We start from the raw sequence: 21,623 nt of genomic DNA, 5'->3' as shown, positions 1-21,623 counted from the left end.
AGTACTCCAACACCGTTTTCTGCAGAAGAGTATGGGTTTCTATACCTGATTCAGATAGAAAACTGGCCTCATTAGCATTTGAGTATGCATTCAGTTGTAAGTGAATCTTACTTGGGTGAGATAAAAGTTTATTTCTTAAATCCACACTCATTGGGAGAATAATAGGTAGTAGCCAGAAGACTTGGAAACAGTGCTGTTTTCTGGTATTTCCTGTTTCTAATGCATAGGATTACATGTAAATTATGGGTTGATTAAATAGATTTATAGAAATGAACTATTCATTTTTTTAAGATTTATTTATTTGAGAGAGAGAGAGACACTGTGTGCATGCTAGCTAGCACAAGCTTGTGTTAGAGTGGGGAGAGGAGCAGAGGGAGAGAATCTTCAAGCAGACTCCTCACTGAGCACAGAGCCCACCACCTGGGGCTCTGTCCCATGACCCTGAGATCATGTCCCAAGCTGAAACCAAGATGCTTAACCTACTGACCCACCCAGGTGCCCCTGAATGATTCATTTTTAATATTTTTTATGAAAAGTATTTGAATTAAAATAATTTATTTCAACTTTTAGAACATACTTGTACACTAGTCTTATAATCTAACACTGGGTAATATTCTTTATCGTGTACCTTGTTTTGTTTATTTATTTTTTAAAGATTTTAAAATTTATTTTAGATAGAGAGGAAGCTTGACCGGGAGGTGGGGAGGAAGAGAGAGAATCCTTAAGCAGACTCCCTGCTGAGTGCAGAGGTGGTTGCAGGGCTCAGTCCAGGACCCTGAGATAATGACCCAACTAATTGAGCAACCCAGGTGCCCCTGTACCTTGGTTTAAAGTTTGTCAGTAATTTGTCTTTTGACATAAAAACTAGCACTTTATAAATTGTGAGCAACTCCAGGTTAAGGACTTTGTTTGCATTTCTAGCACCTTTCTATTAACCTGGTACATATTTGGTATGTATGAATTTATTTTATCTTTTAAATTTAAATTCAATTAAATTACATATAATGTATTACTATTTTCAGAGGTAGAGGTCAGTGATTCGTCAGTCTTATATAATACTAAGTGCTCATCACATCACATGCCCTCCTTAAAGTCCCGTTACTCAGTTACCCTGGGATTCCCCTACCTCTCCATATTTGGTATTTAATAAATTACAGTTTATTAAGTTGATGAAAACTTTTTAAAACTTAGCAATGTGAAATTAGAGAAAAGAAATACCACACTTGTTTTCTTAATAGCTTTTCATTTTAAAATATTTTGATGTCTTTTACCACTTTTAGAACTTATAAATCAATGTTTAATGTAGTTGAAATTATTACAGAGTACTATGTTTTATCTTTAAGCATTTTATATAAACGTTGCTCTGTTATTTTAATGTTTTAGTGAAATTCCATGGAATCAATATACTATAATTAGGTGGCCATTCCTCTCCAGTGAACAGAGGAATTATTTTCAACTGTGATTATGTGTTTGTTTTCCATTCTTAATGTTGTAAAGGACATCTTTGTGCTAATGTTTTCTATCTTATTAAAAATGATGTCATATTATAAAATCTCTGTACTGATTTTTTAAAAAGAGTATGAATTATTTATATTTTTGCCATCATATTGACAGTGGTTTGGAGGGGCTCACATTGGGCTTTAATATTTATTTCTTGAGTGAACTTGAAATTATACGAGATTTTATTAATGCGTATTTAGTCATTGCCAATCACTGAATTTTCTCTACAAGTGTTGCCTACGATATATGATTGCAGAGTTTTAGGGATGTTTTTGCTCAAATGAGCAATATGGTTTTGAAAGTCATTTTAAAAAAAAAAAAGTTATTTATTTATGAGAGACACAGAAAGAGAGGCAGAGACATAGGCAGAGGGAGGAACAGGCTCCCTGCGGGGAGCCCGATGCGGAACTTGTTCCCAGGACCCTTGGATCATGACCTGAGCCAAAGGCGGATGCTCAACCACTGAGCCACCCAGGCGTTCCTGAAAGTCATTTTCTTTTGGCAGCATAGTGAGATTACCGTGAATGTATTAGCATTTTCTTGACCAGTTTCCTGAGCCTCAGTTCCCACTGGGAAACACAAAGAGGGCCAAGTAGTGTTGCCACACATAGTGTGGAATCCTGGTTAGTAAACCCAGTACTTTCTAATGGTCACTAAACATGCACCCATCTCTGATCTAGGGAGAGACACTATCTCTCTCTTCCGAAGCTATCTGCAATATAAACATCCTTGTAAAGACAGTACAAAGGAAAGGCAGCTAGTGCCTCTACCTGGAAGACGTAGAAACATGAAGGACTGATGGAAGAATTATCTCCTGACAAGAGTCCACTATTTATGGGCATTTATTTAGATTGTGTCTAAATTATTAACATTGCTGCAGAGGCGCATGGGTGTCCCAGTTAAGCCTCTGATTCTTGATTTCAGCTCAGGCAATGGTCTTAGGGTCATGATATCAAGCCCTGTGTTGGGCCCTATGCTAGGCGTGGAACCTGCTTAAGATTCTCTCTTTTCCTCTCCCTCCCTCTCTCTGAAAAAGCAAACAAATAATCAAAAAGCCAAAAAAGCACTGCAGCAATGAATTATCTTTAATACATCATTTCTTATAAGTTGGAATAGATTGTATATTTGTACAGTATATTTCAAGAGCTAGAATTGCTGGATCAAGGGGTGTGTATTTTTTTTTTTTTAAGTTTTAAATTCCAGTTAACATACTGTGTAATATTAGTTCCAGGTGTACTGTTTAGTGATTCAGCATTTATTTACAAAACCTGGTGCTTCTTAATCCCCATCACCTTTTTAACCCATCCCCTTGCTCTGGTTATAAGAGTTTGTTTTTTGTTTGCCCCCATTCTCTTTTTTCCCCTATGATCGTTTTGTTTCATAAATTTCACATTTGACTTTGACTTAGTCACTTAGCATAATTCTCTCTAGCTCCATCCATGTCATTGTAAATGGCAAGATTTCATTCTTTTCTATGGCTGGGTAATATTTCACCGTATATGTAACCACATCTTCTTTATCCATTCATTGATTGTTGGACACTTGGGCTGTTTCTATAATTTGGCTATTGTATGTAATGCAGCTATAAACATTGAAGTGTGTGTGTATCCCTTTTGAATTAGTATTGTTGTATTCTTTGGGTAAATATCCAGTAGTGCAGTTGCTGGGTTTTAGGGTAGCTTTATTTTTAACATAATGTAAAAAATTAACATTTTTAACATTTTGGGGAACCTTCCTCCATACTGTTTTCCAGAGTAGCTGCACCAGTTTCCAGTCCTGCCAATGGTGCAAGAGGTTTCCTTTTTCTGCACATCCTTGCCAGCACCTGTTGTTTCTTGTGTTGTTGATTTTAGCCATTCTGACAGGTGTGAGGTGGTATCTTATTATAGTTTTCATTTGCATTTCCCTGATGATGAGTGATGCTGGGCATCTTTTCATGTGTCTGTTGGCCATCTGGATGTCTTGTTTGGAAAAAATGTCTATTCATGTCCTCTGCCATTTTTTAATTGGATTATTCATTTTGGGGATGTTGAGCTTTGTAAGTTCTTTATATATTTTGGATAATAACCCTTTATCAGATATGTCATTTGCAAATGTCTCATTCCATAGACTACTTTTCATTTTGTTGATCATTTCCTTCACTGTGCAGAAGGTTTTTATTTTGATGAAATCCCAGTAGCCCTAGCCTCGAAGACACATCTAGTAATAATTTGCTACGACTGATGTTTAAAAGAGGTTACTTCCTGTGTTCTCCTCTAGGATTTTAGTGGTTTCCTGTCTCACATTTAAGTCTTTAATCCATTTTATTTTGTATATGATGTAAGAAAGTGATCTAGTTCATTCTTTTGCATGTTGCTGTCCAGTTTTCCATCACCTTGGTTAAACAGACTTTTTCCCCACTGGATATTCTTTCCTGCTTTGTTGAAGATTAATTGACCATATAGTTGTGAGTTGTACATTTTTATTTTTGGTAAATACTGCCAAATTGCCAGCCATAGAGGTCATACCAATTTAGATTCCACCACTGATTATGAAAATTCCTCTTTCCCATTCAGTGCAAATGTGTCAGTCACATCTTTCTTGATACATTTTCACTTGTTACAATTTTCACTGATCCGGTGTTCAGTTTTTATCTTTTTTGTGTGTTTTCTTTTTAAGTTACTCTTTTCAAGAAAAATGAAAAATTAATACTTATGTTTTTGAATACTTATATGCCATTGTATTCATTGTATCATTTTGTCTGAACAACAAATTGAGAATATTTGATTTTATTTAAATTCTTATCTTTATACTTAATAAAGTTGGAATTAGTTTTTTAATGAGCTGTTCTAATGTTATGTGTTTTACAGATTCAGGAGGAAGAGTGCCAACCAAGAGATGACTTTAGTGATGCAGACCAACTCAGAGTGGGTAATGATGGGATTTTCATGCTGGCATTTTTCAGTAAGTGATTTTTCATTTCCAAGTTGTTTTTTGCGTATATTGGCTGTGTGTGTATTTAAATAACGTAGTTAGTGAAGAAAGGCAAATATTGTTAGTGTGTGTCTACTTTATTTAAAATGTAAATTGTTCTTGATATTGAACTCTATGTGATCATATGATACAATAACAATCCTGATATTTATTACTTACTACTGTGTATTGCAGTCATGATGCTAGATGCTGAAATTACACTAGATGCTGGAGTTATATAAACATATTTAAGATAAATACATTTTTGCATGAGAAATGTTGTATGACCAAGCAACAATGTAGGAGCATGCAGAATGAAACTATAAATTCTGCTTTGGGGGCAAAAGACTTCCATTTCAGTGTATTTAAGCAAGAAGAATTGTTGGAAAAGGAAGTACTTTAGGCAACTGGAACAATGTGATTTGAGATACAGAAGAATGCAAATATGTCTTGTTTGGAGGAAATGGTAAGTAATTAGAAGACCAAAAACCTAAGTAAGATTTTTTAACATGTTGCAGAATTCTTAGTTAAATATCTGAATTTATAAAGTAGACTTTATACTTTGAGGCAAGACTATGTTACAGTCTATTATTTCAATTCCTAACACAGAGATTGGCATTTGGTGTACTCAGTACATAATATTTTGACACTTGAACTGTTTAATTGCTAAAATTAAGTTTTCAAAACTCAATATTCATGTAAGTAAATTTATTAGACTAGATACGGTAAATTTCTGCCCTCAACCTGTTTAAATGATCACCACTCTCATAGAATGCTGATTTAATTCATTTTAAGTATAAAATTTATTTTGATAATAAAACTGAGGAAAGTTTACTTGTTTAAAGTACCATATTCAACTTTTAAACAGAAAATACATGCCTTCAGTTGAGTTACTTTTGAGTCTGGGAAATCACTAATCCTCCATTTTGAAAATTTTGAGAAGGTTTCTTGGTTCTTTTCCTTCCTTCGTTTCATCTGTTGAAGAAAAGAAGTAGATAACCACTCAGAAATGGGTTGGTGAGTGGGAAAGCAGTTACATTTTTCTCTTCAAATTTATAAATTATAAATTATAATTTATAAATAACAATTTATAAATTATGGTCTGCTTGGCAACCAGCTAATAGATATGCAATATTTAAATCTTGTGGCTTTAGTTACAATTCATATTTAGATACGATGGTAGGTACCATGGAAAGAAATGAACACTTTGACTAGAAATAGCTACTGTTTTGTACTCTTAGTCTAGTAAATGTTAGTTTTTTTTCCTTAGTTTTAGCTCAACTGGTAACCCTTTATTATTAATAACAATCTTCCCACATATTTTGTTTATAAAAAGAGTACCATCAGTATGTTATATCTTTCAAAAATCTTAATTGGAAAAGAAAATTTAAATTGATTGTACTATATGTAAGTATAAATACCTGTTTCTTAGGCATAAAAATGTGATTTGATACCATCTATTTGACTCAGAGTTTAATGATTATTTCTCCATTTCTGTATTTCACTTAACCTTACTATCTTCTTTTTAACCTTTTTTTTTTTAGGTTTGAAAACATTTTGCTGATAAAACAGTTGTTGTAAATGTTTGGTAATCTAGATACTTAGTTGCCTTATTTTTGCCCTGTGGTGGTATATTAATTAATATGAATAAATATATTTCATATATTTAGTGTAAATTACCTGCTTTTGCTACATTTTTACTAAATGATGTCTCTACAACTTATTTTTTATTCTCTATTCTATAAATACTGAACCAATATTGTGAGAATAAAATTATAAATTATTTTCAGGCTTCATTTCCTGATATATATGTATATTTTTTTGGTAGGAGGTAGACCAGTGTTTGAACTTACTGGCTTTGATAAGCATAGATTTATTTGTAATCACTACCATCTAGTGGCTGTTATTCAGATTGCAACTTAATATATTTTTCATGCCTATTGAGCTACCTAGTAGCTGTTGTCTAGATTTTATTCTAATTTCTGTTTCTATGGTTCAGAAATAGATTTTATTTTTTAAATTTCATTATGTTTTTAAGTTTAATTTCAGTATATTTACTATATGGTGTTATGTTAGTTTCAGGTGTACAACATAGTATAGTGATTCAGCAGTTGTATACATTACTGAATGTTCATCATGATAAGTATACTCTTAATCTCCATTGCCATTTCACCCATTCCCCTCCTACACACACACACCTCCCCTCTGGTAACCATCCGTTTGTTTTCTATAGTCTATTTCTTGGTTTGTCTCTCTCTTTTTTACTTTGGTTTCTTAAATTCTACATATAAGTGTGAAATCACATGGTATTTGTCTTTCTCTGACTTACTTGGCTTAGCATTGTATTCTCTAGTTCCATCCATGTTGTTACAAATAGAAATATTTCATTTTTTTTATGGCTGAGTAATAGTACTTTGTGTGTGTATCAATCACATCTTTTTTATCCATTCACCTATGGGTGGACACCAGGGCTGTTTCCATAATTTGGTTATTGTAAATAATGCAGTAAACCGTAAATGCATATATCCTTTGAACTAGTGTTTTCTTATTCTTTGGAGAAATACCTAGTAGTAGTGTGATTACTGGATTGTAGGGTAGTTCTATTTCTGACTTTTTGAGGAATCTCCATACTGTTTTCCACAGTGGCTGCACCAGTTTGCATTACCACCAACAGTATGTGACAGTTCTTTTTTCTTCACATCCTCACCAACATTTGCTGTTTCTTGTCAGAAATAGATTATTCTTTTTTTTTTTTTTCAAAGACTTTATTTATTTATTCATGAGAGAGACAGAGAGAGAGGCAGAGACACAGGCAGAGGGAGAAGCAGGCTCCATGCAGGAAGCTCGACGCGGTTCTTGATCCCGGGACTCCAGGATCACGCCCTGGGCTGAAGGCAGCGCTAAACCACTGAGCCACCGGGGCTGCCCAGAAATAGATTATTCTTTAACGTGGCTTATAATTTAAACATTTCAGATGATATAAGCTGTGTGAATAAAACTACAGTGAATATCAATAAGAATATTTCAATTAAAACTTTTTGATAGTTTGATTCTTGCCTTCTCTCTTATAGCATCCACATTTCAGTCTCTTACCACATGTAATCCTAAAAAAAGTTTACACATAAATTTGGTAAAATAATTGCATGTATATGTTCAGAAAACAAAGAAATATATGCATCCCTTGATAAATTTTACTTTTCATTATCCCTTGCAGTGTCATAGCAAAATGCATCACATGTGCCTAACCTGCTTGTATCTGATCTTACTTTTATATAACAGAGTTTTTAAGAGATTGGATTGAAAGTCAATTATTTGTTAATTAAAAGCTGGAAATTAAGATTTAGTCCACTGGATAATTGATAGACTGTGGAAATAACCTTGAACTATTATAATCCTTAAAAATGTAATGGACTCTGTTTAGAAAACTTTTCTTTGAAGGTTTAGCTTTTTGTATCCGCTTGAATCTTCACATTTGCCAGCTATAGTAAAAATTAATCACCTGCATTATTCCTATTTTATTTTTATTTTTAAGGTTTATTTATTTGAGAGAGAGAGCATAAGTGGGGGAAGGACCAGAGGAAGAGGTACAGAGGGAATCTCAGGCAGACGCCCTGCTGAGGCAGAGCCCCATATGGGCCTCCATCCCATAACCCATAAGTCATGACCTGAGCCAAAATCACAAGTCAGATATTTGACTGAGTCCCTCAGGTGCCCCCATTATTCCCATTTTAGACTTGAGGGCAACACAATTAACAACATAACAAATTGTTGTGATTTTAAAAGGAATCAGAATATTGTTTTGAAATATAAATTCTGAATTGTAAGAAATTGCTATACTGTCTTACCAAAATGGCTGCTGCTCTGCTTTCCCGCTAGCAGTGAATGCTTTTCTGTTGCTCTGATCCTTATCAGCATGTGGAATTGACAATTTAAAAAATTTTAGATGTTCAATAGATGTGTGGTAGTATCTCATTGTGCTTTAATTCCATTTCCCCAAGGATTGATGATATTGAGCATTTGTATTCACTAATAAGTGATTTTGAGCAGCTACCATGGACAAGTCATAAAAGTTAACAGTTCTTAAAGAGGTTGCCTGGGCATCACACATGTTGAAAAATAATACGTTGATGATTTGTTCTGTCCAGATAAAGCTGTGTTTATAATTATATAGCTTTTAGGTGAAGTTGTATATGGTAAGTGAATCCAGAAAGAGAACACTTAAGAATGGTTAACTATACCTTAAGAAACTCATGTGATATTTGTGAAGTATTAAACATTTTTGTTTTCAAGAAAAACATTTGTTTTGGTCATCTCATTGCTTATAATTTAGCTGAAATGTATTAAAACTAATGAATTGTTAGCATCTCAGGTCTTAATGGCTAATTTTTTAAATGAGGAGAATTGCCTGAGGATGAGAGAAATTTACCTATATGTGTAGTTCAGAACTAAGTTTAGTAAAATTGATTATTCCTTGTCTAGGAACTTAGTGTCTTTGAAACCTAATACATTTATATATATTTTTATGTGATTGAAGAAATTAATAAGTGCTCATTGTTAGTATTGTATGTATTATATTCATTCACTTACAATTTTCATTTGTTGTCAAAAAAGTATCAGATTTTTAAAAATTTAAAACTTAAAACTTTTCATCTTTAAATAATTTAAAACTTAGGAAAAAGTTACAAAAATAATACAGTTGCCATGTAACTTTGATCTAGCTTTCTCAGGTGTTAACTTTTTATGTAACATCAGTGCAGTGATCAACATTAGGAAATTAACATTATGAAATAGTACTAACTAGTTTACAGACTTTATTCAAATTTTACCAGTTGTCCCACTGATGTCCTATTTATGGTCCATGATTTTATATATATTATTTTGTTGCCATTTTGCCTTAGTCTGGCCTTAATCTGTTCTTAATGGGGGGACAGTTTGTCGGTCTTTGTTTCTTATGACTTTGATTCTTTTGAAAAGTATGGTCCAGTTGTTTTGTAGAATATCTCTCAATTTGGATTTATGTAATGTTTCCTTACGATTAGATTTAGGTTATGCATTTCCTCTTTTCCTCCCCCCCCTTTCTATAAGAATACCATAGAAATGATGTGCCTTTCTCAGTGCATCCTATCAGGAGACAGTGATCTAGTTATGTGTTCTTCCTGGTGATGTCAACTCTTATCTTGGTGGTGTCTGCTAGCTTTCTTCACTATAAAGTTTTCCCTTTGTAATTAATAGGTATCTTGTGGCTTTTGGAAGTTTAAAAACTAAGCATTATTAGTTAACAGATGAGCTGTAGTATACAGTATTGCTTTCTAGGTTATCCTGTTGCCATCTTTATATAGATGCAAGGTATATAATAAAAATCACTAATTCTAAGAGGTGAAAGACTAGGATGCTCCTGTCTTACCTATAGCTCTTATTTTGTGAGCTTATATAACACTTTACTGTTCCTTTTTTTTTTTTTTGCACTTTACTGTTCTAAGTCTCAGTATACCATTCTGTAAAATGGAATTAATTCTGATCTTGCCCCTACTTAAAAGGCCAATGTGAGTGTCAATTAAGTTAAAATATGTGAAATACCGTAAGTTATAGAGTACTCTTAGGTGAGGATAGTAGTAAGGTTCTCCTTTCCCATCATCCTCATTGGAACATTCACCTTTTACATTATTTAAAGTGATTGGCAGCCTTCTTTCAAATGTCATTAACCTGTCTGACTCCCTTTCTTATAAAGAAGGGGACTGGGAAGATGAATGTGGAGAGTGTAATTGGAGCAACACTGAGCATTCTTTTTACCAACTTTCCTGAGTTAATTGCCCTGCTTCCTGCTGCCTGCTACTCCGTATCTTACTTTTCTAAGGAATATAGGCTATTTAAGCCTTTTTTTGCTTATTTGGATTCCATGTTGGGCCTTGCTGTGCGGGGAATAGGTCTCCTACACCTTTTAAGCTTCCTGTTTTGTCTTCGGTTTCCAGAGAAACATGGCATGAATGAAGTAGAGCTGAGAGAAAAGTGTTCCTGTCTTTTTTTCTCGGCGTGTACCTGTTCATTTGCCTCTGTCATGTGTTGATGTGTTGTTTCTTTTATGCACCTAAGGTTTATTTATTTATTTTAATATTTTATTTATTTATTCATGAGAGACACAGAGAGAGATAGGCAGAGAGAGAAGCAGGTTCCATGCAGGGAGCCCGATGTGGGACTCTATCCTGGCACTCTAGGATCATGCCCTGGGCCGAAGGCAGGTGATCAATCGCTGAGCCACCCAGGTGTCCCCGCACTTAAGGTTTATTAGCATACATTTATTAAATTTTCTTTTTTTTTTTTTTAAAGATTTTATTTATTTATTTATTAATGAGAAATGCAGAGAGAGAAACGTAAAGACAGGCAGAGGGAGAAGCAGGCTCCCTGAGGGAGGCCCAGTACAGGACTCGATCCAGGACCCTATGATCACACCCTGAGTGGAAGGAAGGCAGATGCTCAACTGCTGAGCTCTCCCCAGGCATCCCTATTAAATTTTCTTTTTTGCCAACTCAGACATGTCATAGAGGATTTAGAATTGAATGCTTCTGCCCTTTCTGTATTTTAAAGACCTGTTCAGCTTTATTTCCTATCTTACAGGCCAGTGGGAATAAAAAGTGAATCTATCTATGCTTAAGTAGTCACTAGCTTCACTGTTTTCCTAGTGCTTAAACCGATTACAGATGGATAAAGTTATATATTAGTCCCTCAGAGCTGCCATGAAAAAAAGCACCAACTGGATGGCTTAAACAGTGGAAATTTATTTTCTCACAGTTCTGGAGGCTAGAAGTCCAAGATCAAAGTGCTGGAAAATTCAGCTTCTGGTGAGGGTTCTCTTCCTGGCTTGTGGATAGCTGTCTTCTTGCTGCGTCCTCATCACACGGTCTCTTTTCTACATAATGGAGGATAGAGAGCTCTCTGGTGCCTCTTCTCTTCTTATAAAGACACCAATCCTAGTGGATTAGGGCTCTACCTTTATAACCTTAATTACCTCCTTATAAAGGCCCTGTCTCTATATACAGTCACACTGGAGGTTAGCGCTTCATTCCGTGAGTTTTGAGGAAACACAGTTCAGTCCATAACATATTATATCTTGCATGAGCACAACTTTGAGATTATATCACCTATTAGTTTTAAGGCCTAGTAATGCATACTGCTGGCAGAGAGCACAAAGAAAACATGATGAGTCATTAAATACTTTTTTGTTATTTTGTATCCCATTTCTAATGTAAGTATAATTATATGTATAGTAGATATCTGTAAATCTGTTTTGAAAGAAACCGTGTTTGAATTAATTTTCCCAAAGCTAAACATACACACACTCATAGGTAAAAATGCACTTCTGAATATTTTGCTGTCTTGTATTTTCTCCATCAGTGTTTCCTATGTTTTAGTTAACTACATGACAGGCTTACAAAATGATAGAAGTTTTTATAGCACACAGGGATAAAGGAGTAAGGTGCTCAGGACTGGTGGCAATCTGTCCTCTGCGCCAGATCTCACCTGCCGACCGAGAGGGAACAGAGTAACTCTCTCAGTCTGTCACTAGCTCATATATGGCATACCTTATATGGGAAGCTCTACTACTATTTGGGAAGCTCTACTACTGTTTGGGAAGCTCTACTACTGTTTATTGATGTAGATTATTTACCTTAAATAGATATAAAATAATTTCTGATCAGCCATTACATGTTTTTCTCCACAGATAATACAAATATTAACCAATTAGATGTAGAACAGCTATATCTAATAGTATATTCTATGATGATGGAAATATTCTCTATCTCCGCTGTCCAGTGTGATAGCTATAAGCTAAATGTGACTATTGAGTGCTTGAAATGTGGCTAGTGTGACTGACGGACTAAATTTTAAATTTCACTTAGTTTTAATTAATGGAAATTAAAATAGCCCTCTTTGTAGAGTAGGGTAGGTTTCTGGAACTAGTGGAGAAAGCAGTGTGGCTGGTGGCATCAGATAGCACAGAGGTAGAAGATAGCAAAATCAGCATCTAGTATAAGAAAAAAGAAAATTGAGTGTAAGCAAGTTTTATTTCCAGTAGCATCTCCTGATTTTTTTTGTGTTTTTTTTTTTTTTTTTTTCCGGAAAAGATATAACCTACTGTATAAAAAATATGGGTACTAATAATGGTTAACATTTCTTAGCAATCACTGTGCCAGGTTCTTTACTGTGCTAAGCCCTTTAAATTCATTATCTCACTTAATCCTCTTATCAGCCTTGTGAAGTAGATCGTACAGATCAGAGAACTGGCTCACAGAAGTAAGCAGTGAGTCCCAGGTCATGTATCTAGTGAGTGATACATGTCACATTGTGATTCAAACACAAGTCTCTTAATTTCAAAATGCATTCTCCTATTGTATCATATAATATAGCTTACTATAAATGATCAAGAAAGCTGTGCCTAGAAGGCATTAGGAAGGAAGAAATTATAGGAGTAGGAAAATTGCTTTGAAGAAATAGCTATTTTATTTAAATTTATTCTAAAATGTTTCCTCTTTGTCTTCAGAATCCTGAAAAATCAGCATTTCTCTATGTTTTCCCTGAGGGTTAGTTAGAGATATTGAGGATAAGAGGATGGGCACTGAACAGGACCAAAGTCTGCTCAAATTGATTTTCACTTTTATTATCATTTCTATTATTATCTTAGACACACACAGATTCTGATGATATCTCAAGGACCTGTGTCGGAATGGTTTCTGCTACAAGTTATAGAAAACCCTTACTCAGCTGTTTTAAATAGGTGGTTATCTCACAAAACAGAAAATCCATAGACAAGGGGATAGACAAGCAGACTCAGCCACAGCAAGTATTAGTTCTGTGGCTCTGCTTTTCTTTCTCTTCACACTCTCTAGCCCATGTGGAGTTATACTTTAATCCTCTGGCTGATGGCAAAATCCCTGCAGCATTTCCAGGTGTTATATTCAAATTAGAAATCCAGTGGATAAGGGGGATTTTTTTTTTTCTTTTTAACATTTATTGTAGAAATTCTCAAACTAGGCAGGAGTATAACCTGTATGTATTTATCACTCAACTTCAACAATGATCAATTTAGAGCCACTGTTATTTAACCTATATTCCATCCTCTGTCTCCTTGATGTGTTTTTAAGAACCAAAGAATGCATTTCAAAGTCCTATTAAAAAAAAAAAAAAAAAAAAGTGGCAGGGGCTCCTGTGATTTTCCCAGACTACTCAGGACCCCTCTCTTTTGGGGTTAAGTATATGATCTAGCCTTCCTTAAAATAAAGACTCTGTTGGTGGGTGGGTTCCAGAAAAGGGGTAAAAGTAGGTTTTGTTAGATAGGAAGAGGCAATGAACAGTACCTCCTCTGGAAACATTTTATAATTTGTTTGGCTTATCTTTAATATTGCTTTTTAAAAAAATCCAGTTTAGTTAGTTGATTGCTTAGGCTGGAATTCTTGGGTGGGATCACATGGGAGCTGAGCTACATTATGACTTGATTTTTAGCTGGTTTAAAAATGCAGTTTTACCTATTGATAAGTTTTAAGGAATTGATTCCTGTTGACCAGACTAACAAGAAACCAAGCTTATCTGTTTGTTAATGTGTAATTAATAACCAATATATTTGCAAAAGGTAAACTACGGCCTATAAAGAAGATTTAATTGGTACAAAGTCAAAAGAAAGGGAATTCTTACTTCCATTGTGCAATGAAGTATTGTTAATATTATGTCTCTGTTAATTTGTTTCCAAAGTGTGGTCCTTAAAAGAACTATTTCTCTTGCTTTTAGTGGCATTTATTTTCAACTGGCTTGGATTTTGTTTATCCTTCTGTATCACCAATACCATAGCTGGAAGGTATGGTGCCATCTGTGGATTTGGACTTTCATTGATCAAATGGATCCTTATTGTTAGGGTGAGTGTCTTAATAGCCTCTATCACTTTGATCTCTAAAATTAAAATCTATGAAATTTCTTGTGTGGTTCATAAATACTCCTTTTACATATATGAATCAATTATTTTGAGGCTTATCTTTTATACTTATTGTAGTGATCTCTGTGTTAACATTTTGATGCTTTATTATATGAGAGCTTACTATGGAAAGAGCTTTGAAATCAGAAAAAAATTTGAGTTTGAATCTTACTTATATCAGTGTCCTAACTTTAAATTTTTAAATTGTTCTGAGAATTTCTTCCCAATAAGCTGGTATTAGCTGCCTTTCAGGATTTCTGTGAGGCCTAGCAGTAATATAATTAAAGCACTTGCCTAGTTGCTGCACAAATACAGGTGCTTGGTAAGCTGTGGCTGCATCTGCTGTGATACAGTGCACACATGCCTAAAATCAGGTAAAACATAACATTTTCTGTTGGTTAGTAAAATTCTCAAGGACTTAATTTCATCTTCTCACTCTTTCTTTTTTGAGAGCTCAAAAAACTAAGACCTGTGAGGTGTCTATCTGAACTCACCCATTTTCTGTTATGTTCCCTTTCCACCTTTCTTATTTCCCTGTTGTTCCTGGAATTCACCCTTTATCTACTTCTTAGCACTTACCACATGGTGTGTAGGGAGATAATGCTAAGTCTTTATCCCATATCAACAGTTTGTCCCAAAATAATTTTCTGTAACCATTCCAGTGGCAGTAGCCCTGTTTGCATAGTCTTCCCCCACTCTTTACCTTTGCCTCTTGGAGGCCCCTTTTAGATCCTTTGGTTCCTGTTACAAAGCCTTTTCCCTAATTTCTTTAGGTTAGACCTAGGAGAATGATCAAGAATGGTTTGGGGGCACTGCATGGCTCAGTAAGTTAAGCATCCAACTCTTGATCTCAGTTCAATTCACATCTTGATCCTCAGGGTCATGAGTTCAAGCCCTGCATTGGGCTTACCTTAAAGAAAAAAAAGAGTGATTTTATTTATTTTTTTAATGAATTTTCTTAAAAGTAACCCACATATTTACATGCTACTATACAATTGATAAAATGCTTAATTTCTACAAACTATTTATTTAAACATTGATTTCTAAATGAGTGAGTCACATCCTCCTAAAATATTCAGTAGAATCACATACTTAATGTCAGCTTCTCTTAAGTGCTTCAGACACTTCAGTTATGTACCTACATCAGCAAATTGATTTAAAAAATTAATATTGGACTTAATGTGTTTCTTCATTATTTTTGAAGTTATGGCTTCCCAGAGTTTCAGTAATTTTATCAGACCTCATTCATCTCTGTTCAGACCAAATTATAGATTTTGGTTATTAATCAGTTGATTCTTGGGTGCGACATGACTTGGCTTCTTCTGAGATGATTAAAACCTGAGCCAGTGTAAGAACAGCCCGCTGGCGGATTCTTTTTCTAATTTCATTTAAAAAAATGTGAAGTGGATTCCCACCATGAGCATAAATGTGTTAAGATGTTAGCATACAAAGATAAAGCACAATCCCTGCCCTGAAAAAAGTTATTACTAGAAAAACCTCAAAATAGTTGAAGTTAATTGTGTCCAATGGTTATTATTATGTTAGTAATATAATTAATTACTATTATGCAAATGGATTTCTCATTTTAGTCACAGAACACTGAAAACGGTTTAAGGACTGTTTTATCAACTCTCCTAAACTTAGTAAGTTTGTGTATTCTAGATTCATAAAAAAAGTCCAGTCCATTATATGCAACCTGTGCCTTCAGGGTATCAGGGCCTAATTGTCTCATAGTTCCCTAGTTGGGAGGAGGTTGATTATCTAGTAATTAAGTCCAGCTAATGTGGTAAGATGGAGAACTTAAATTCAAAAACTGGAGATCCTCAAAGTTTTCTAAGGTATATATATATATTATCATCAAGTTTGATCACTGGGACTGTTTCATTTCCCATTAAGATACCACTACCGAGGGGCACCTGGCTGACTCAGTCAGAAGAGCATGGGGTCCTGAGTTTGAGCCTCACATTTGGTGTAGAGATTACTAAAAATAAATAAATAAACTTAAAAAAAAAAAAACTTATAAAATATACCTTTAAAAAAAATACTGCTACTGGGTTAAGGTTACTATTATGCTGTTAGTGTATGTTGAGATTTAATATAAGAAAATAATTTTAAAAAATCATTTATATCAAATAATAATGGCTGCTTTTCTTTGAGTACTTACTATGTTTCAAGCATAATTTGCTACAAACACCGAATTCTTGACCGCTACTCTTATCAGCAGTGCTCATGGTAATCCATCTTTATTGATGACAAAGCTAAGAATAAAAAAAAAGAGTCTAATAATTTGCTCAGTGCCCCACAGTTTATATGTGATTAGAATCTAGCTTGGTCTCAATTCAGTGCTTGTTCTCCAAATTCTGTATGGCTTCTGTGACACTGTACTTTGATTATAATGCTACAAGCAATAAATGCCCTGTGGAGCTCAGTGCTGAAAGGTTTTCTCCTAAAAGCCCGATGTTTTATTTTATTAGACAATAACTAATTTATAAATTGTACTGCAGATTTTCTTTTTGTTTCTGAGTTTCCATGACACTCAGATTTAATGTAAATATCTGTAGCTGATCCTAGTATTATTTCTGTCTAAGGCTTTTGATGTTTTTATTGTTTAAGAATGAATATGTGTTTTGTTAAAAACTATTTTCAAAGGTAGACAGGATGTAAACAATAAAATACTGGTGTTATATTAATAAAATAAAATTAGATAAATTCTTAGTGTAGATTAATTTATTTTCCAAAATTTGATTTTTGCATCCTATGATTGGCCAATCAACATGATTGGTTTACTCATTAAAAAACCCCAACTTGGCTTAGCCTTGTGACTATTAGTATTTTAAAACCTTTTTTCTAACTCAGTAATGATCCCAAAAGCTTATTAGTTTCTCCTTTTTACATAGTGAGTCTCCTTTAATTGCAAGGTGAAAGTAGTATTTTGCATTTGGGAATAAAGACTAGCTTTGGTAAATATTTTTGGTGAAGAATGATGTTTTTTTCTGGTTGCCTTTTGCCAGGTTATATTATTTTTTTAAATATAGTCTACAATATATTCAAAAATTAGAAAGTTAAAAATGTATTGCTTTGGTTCTTCCTTTTCGTTCTTATAGACTGTAAAACCTGTAGAAGCTTTTATTTCTAATTAATAATCACTTGATTAAAAAGTGTAATGCAGTCCTACTTTACAAATTATATTTCCCCAGTTGTTTAGGTCTCCCTTGTACATATATTAAAGATGTAGGAGTGTGTGGGATCTGCATCTTTAATGGTATTTTAAAAATCATAATCTTTGACATTTTTAAACTCTAAACTGAAAGTTTAGATTATGGCTCATTTATTAATTCTAAATAATTCCTGTGGAAATACTTAAAAGTTTTAAAAAAACAAATTTAGGTAGTCTTTAATACATATGCTTCCTTAATTGTGACTTTTTTTTTTAAATAGTGACAGTGTTCACAAGTATTTTAATTATTACCAAACCTATAGGATTTTTAAGCTTTTGTGGAAATTACCAATGAATGGTTGGAAATAATTACCAAAATAAAGTTACTTTTAATTTCAGATTTGAGGGCAAATCTCCATTTGACAAAATGATTTTTAGTTAAATCAGAATCTGTTTGAAGACCAATGAATTAAAAGAGAGTAGTAATTTTTAGTAGTTTTAGACTAGATTATATTAAACACTTTAAAAAAATAACTACTTGGAACATGGTTTAAGTGCTAAAAGACGTTAGGGAAGAATTATCTGAAGTAACTGAAGAATATTAGGTTTTCTTAGAGAAATTTTAAAATAACAAATCATGACATCCAGAGGCTCATCAAGGAAAAGATACCTATGTTCAGTATCATCAAGCTCTGCCTTCCATCTGCCTGTTTGTATTCTCATTTCACAGAGAATATAAAACCGTCTACCATGGTCACTGATAGGAGCTGTTGAAATGCCACTTCAAGGTTCAGTTAGCTGTTCTCAGCTCACTGCTGGGAACTGAATACGGGAGCATCTAGTTTGAAAATAAAAAGACTCTAATGAGTTGGGGGTCTTTATGTGCCTAGTATTCTTGGCAGTGATTAACAGTAGGGGGTGTACAGAAGGTCAAAAGCTCCTCTTTTTAGAGGTCAGCTGAACATCCCCATCTGATAAGATTAAACTAATGTGGCTTTTGGTGTTAATATCTAAAGCAGCAGGTTGCCGTAGTGTGTTTGGGATGGTAGTTGTGGCTTTGAGAGATTATGAAAAAAGAACAGACATGTGAACTCTTTAATGAGAAAATTTGATTCAGATATATAGAATTTACCTTTCTTAAAATTTGGAAATTGATTCTTGTTTGTAAAATATTTTGTATAAGTTTGCTAAGTTTGTATAAGTTTGTATAAGTTATCATGTAAAAGATTTTGAAGGGTTTGTTTCCTCAAATAATTATGTGTGTCATTAAGCATTTTTTTCTCTTTGTGTTGTTTTAAGTGCAGGAAATTATTTGAGGTAAATCATTCTGAAATTCAGAGTAATCTATGATTTTCATATTTAGGTACATAAATATGGTTAATATATTTATGTTCACTCCATAGTTTTCTGATTATTTTACTGGATATTTCAACGGACAATATTGGCTTTGGTGGATATTTCTTGTACTTGGTAAGTTTATTCCTAATGCATTTCAGTTTAATTTGCGTTTAGTTTAACTTTGCTATTTCCCTCAAATTGCAACATGTAAATACATTGTATTGAAACATACATGGCAATAATTTTTCTACTGTAAAATTCTCATATCCACGTACTTAATTTCATCTTAGTTACTTGGATAATTATACACTGATTTCTAGATTTCTGATTGAAAATCCAGAGCTGGTCAATTTAAAAAATCAGTGACTGGATGATAATGGAATATTGCAAAACTTGAAAATCCTAAAATGATTTAAAATATTATCTTTAGCATTTAATTTGGAAAGTATACATGCATAATTTCTTTTAACTATCCTAGGATATGTTGAGAATAGGATAGTTGGAAGTTCTGTGCATTTTCTTATTTTTGGAACATTGAAACATTCTTTATACTTTTGAAATGTACCCTGCATTAATCATTAATCAGCCAGGAATAAGGAAAGGCTTCATGCCTAATGATCACAGTACTTCTGTTGAGTTTTCTTTTTACAAGGCATGTCTTTTTTTTTTAATATTGATGGATTTCCAATTTTTGTTCCCTGGTGATTTTCACTTTAGATGTATGATAAATTAATCTCAAAATCACAGATGCCTTTAATCCACATTCCAGATTTATTTACTGACATGAAGAATATCCTCTCTACTTTGATTTAAAGCCTACATTTCTCTAATAACATAATTGTACCAGAAAATAATAGCATTTCAGTAGGTGGCAGTGTTCTCTTTGAGTTTTTGTTCAGTCCTAGTTTTGGATCTTTAGGATCTTTAGGGAAACAAATTCTTAGTGGTCAGTTAAGGTAACTAAAGATCCTGTATTCTTTATCTTAACAATTAAAGTGAAATTATTCTAATGTGATTTTGTTAGGGAGCCAGACCCCAACAACGGTTTAGGCAATTTTTTGTATTGTTAATTGTGTTCTCACTACCTGAATTCTGTGCTCATAGTTGAATTTCTTACTTAAAAGTGAAAAAATATAGAAAGTCTTAGGTATTTAAGCATATTAAATAAGTAGATTTGCTTCTAAATATATTAAGGATTGAATGTTAGGAAGACAACTCTAGGGCCTAGTGGAATGCAGAGGACAACCCTGTTTCCACATCAGAACCACAATCTAGCATTTAGGGAATTGTGAAAATTTAATCCATGATGAAAATGTTGCTCTCACATATACTCAGAAGAATGTTGAGTACATTGTAGAACACTGAGGAGCATAGCTGCTAAATGATTGGTTTCTAGTTATGAACTGGCTTATTTTAGAAAATGCCTGAGCATTTTCTAAGACAAAAGTAGGGATTTCACAAATAATTTTTGTTTACATTTTTTTTTTTAATACTTTTACATTTGGATCACAATACCATTACCTTTGAATAGCATCTGGAAGGGCAGGAGAGTGGAATTCACAATGGGAGTCACAAATGGAAGTAGTTAGGATATGGGAAACAGATGGGCTCAGATTTAGCTGAAATTTGTATCACTTGCTTAAGTCATTATTTGTATATTTTCTATATTTTCTCTTTATTATAACCATACTTTTTTTTAGTGCTTTGGTTACTGTCTTGGATTTGAGGTACAAGTTTAGTTTGGGACTTTGTATTTTAAATTGACAGTCTTCCTCTCAATGAGGGAAGTTACATGCATGTATTATCTTCTGTTTTTCTGTTTTTGTTTTGCACTGCCTGTAACCTAGTTAAAAATTTACTGAAGTTAATAAATGTTTCCCTTAGAATTCTATGCTTAATAAGTATATCAAAGAACTTACTAATAATGCTAATGCTTTTTATACTTACCTGCCATCTGAAACTTTGAAGCATTTCACAGGCATTGTTTTATTAATTACTAAGGATACCTGTTATATAAATGGTTGTTATTTAAAAATCCTGTTACAGAGAATACCGAGAGAGATGTAAGATTTATCCCAAATCATTTAAGAAATCACTAGTGGTTGCTTCCCAATTCTTTCTTGCTTCTCGTTGTGTAAATTTGTATTATAGTCTTCTATTATTACTTGAAAATAGGAACTAATAATTAAAATTATTTACATAACACATATCTTCAAATACAGATTTCACAGATACAGCCACTTGATATTGCTAGACAGGCTTATTGGTTTTAATCCCACAATTGTTAGCCAATTACTTACATATATTCTCTCTTGAATACTTTACATCAGTAAATATGTCTTAGTTTTCTTAGTAGTTGTGTTAATTGAAAAGTTTCATATAAAGATAGGATTTCTCTGAGTTGAGTCAGTTTAAATGCATTAGATAACTACTATGTAAAGAAATCAGGGAATAAATATATTTTTGTGTAATTCTGGATTTTCATGGCTGGATTTACTTTAATTTTTACTTTAATTTCGATACATCTAGACCTTGAAAGAATTTTGGGAGGCAGTAAACTTTTATTATATTTTTTCATGATGGTATTATTATAATATAAAATATATTATGGAATGAATAGAGTCTTACAGATTAAATTCCTTAAGCCAAGAGGATCTTGTTTATAATTGCGTGTTTTAAATTTATGATGCTCCTTCCATATAAGAATACAATGTATCT

The 21,623-nt window shown here is 33.4% G+C and overlaps 1 protein-coding gene across 2 annotated transcripts in view; it reads left to right on the top strand.

Annotated features, from left to right (window-relative positions):
* The window catches only part of NDFIP2 (Nedd4 family interacting protein 2), an 85,494-nt gene that overhangs the window by 57,980 nt on the left and 5,891 nt on the right, over positions 1-21,623 (top strand). For both annotated transcript variants that reach the window (XM_077855273.1, XM_077855272.1), the window contains exons 4-6: positions 4,350-4,443; positions 14,230-14,354; positions 18,971-19,037. In XM_077855273.1, the coding sequence (XP_077711399.1) occupies positions 4,350-4,443; positions 14,230-14,354; positions 18,971-19,037 (286 nt within the window). The remainder of the gene's footprint in view (positions 1-4,349; positions 4,444-14,229; positions 14,355-18,970; positions 19,038-21,623) is intronic.

This window comes from Canis aureus, chromosome 17, assembly GCF_053574225.1.
Source record: "Canis aureus isolate CA01 chromosome 17, VMU_Caureus_v.1.0, whole genome shotgun sequence".
Taxonomy (NCBI): Eukaryota; Metazoa; Chordata; class Mammalia; order Carnivora; family Canidae; genus Canis; species Canis aureus.
Note: the sequence above shows the minus strand (reverse complement) of the source record. Positions and strands in the feature narration are given on the sequence as shown.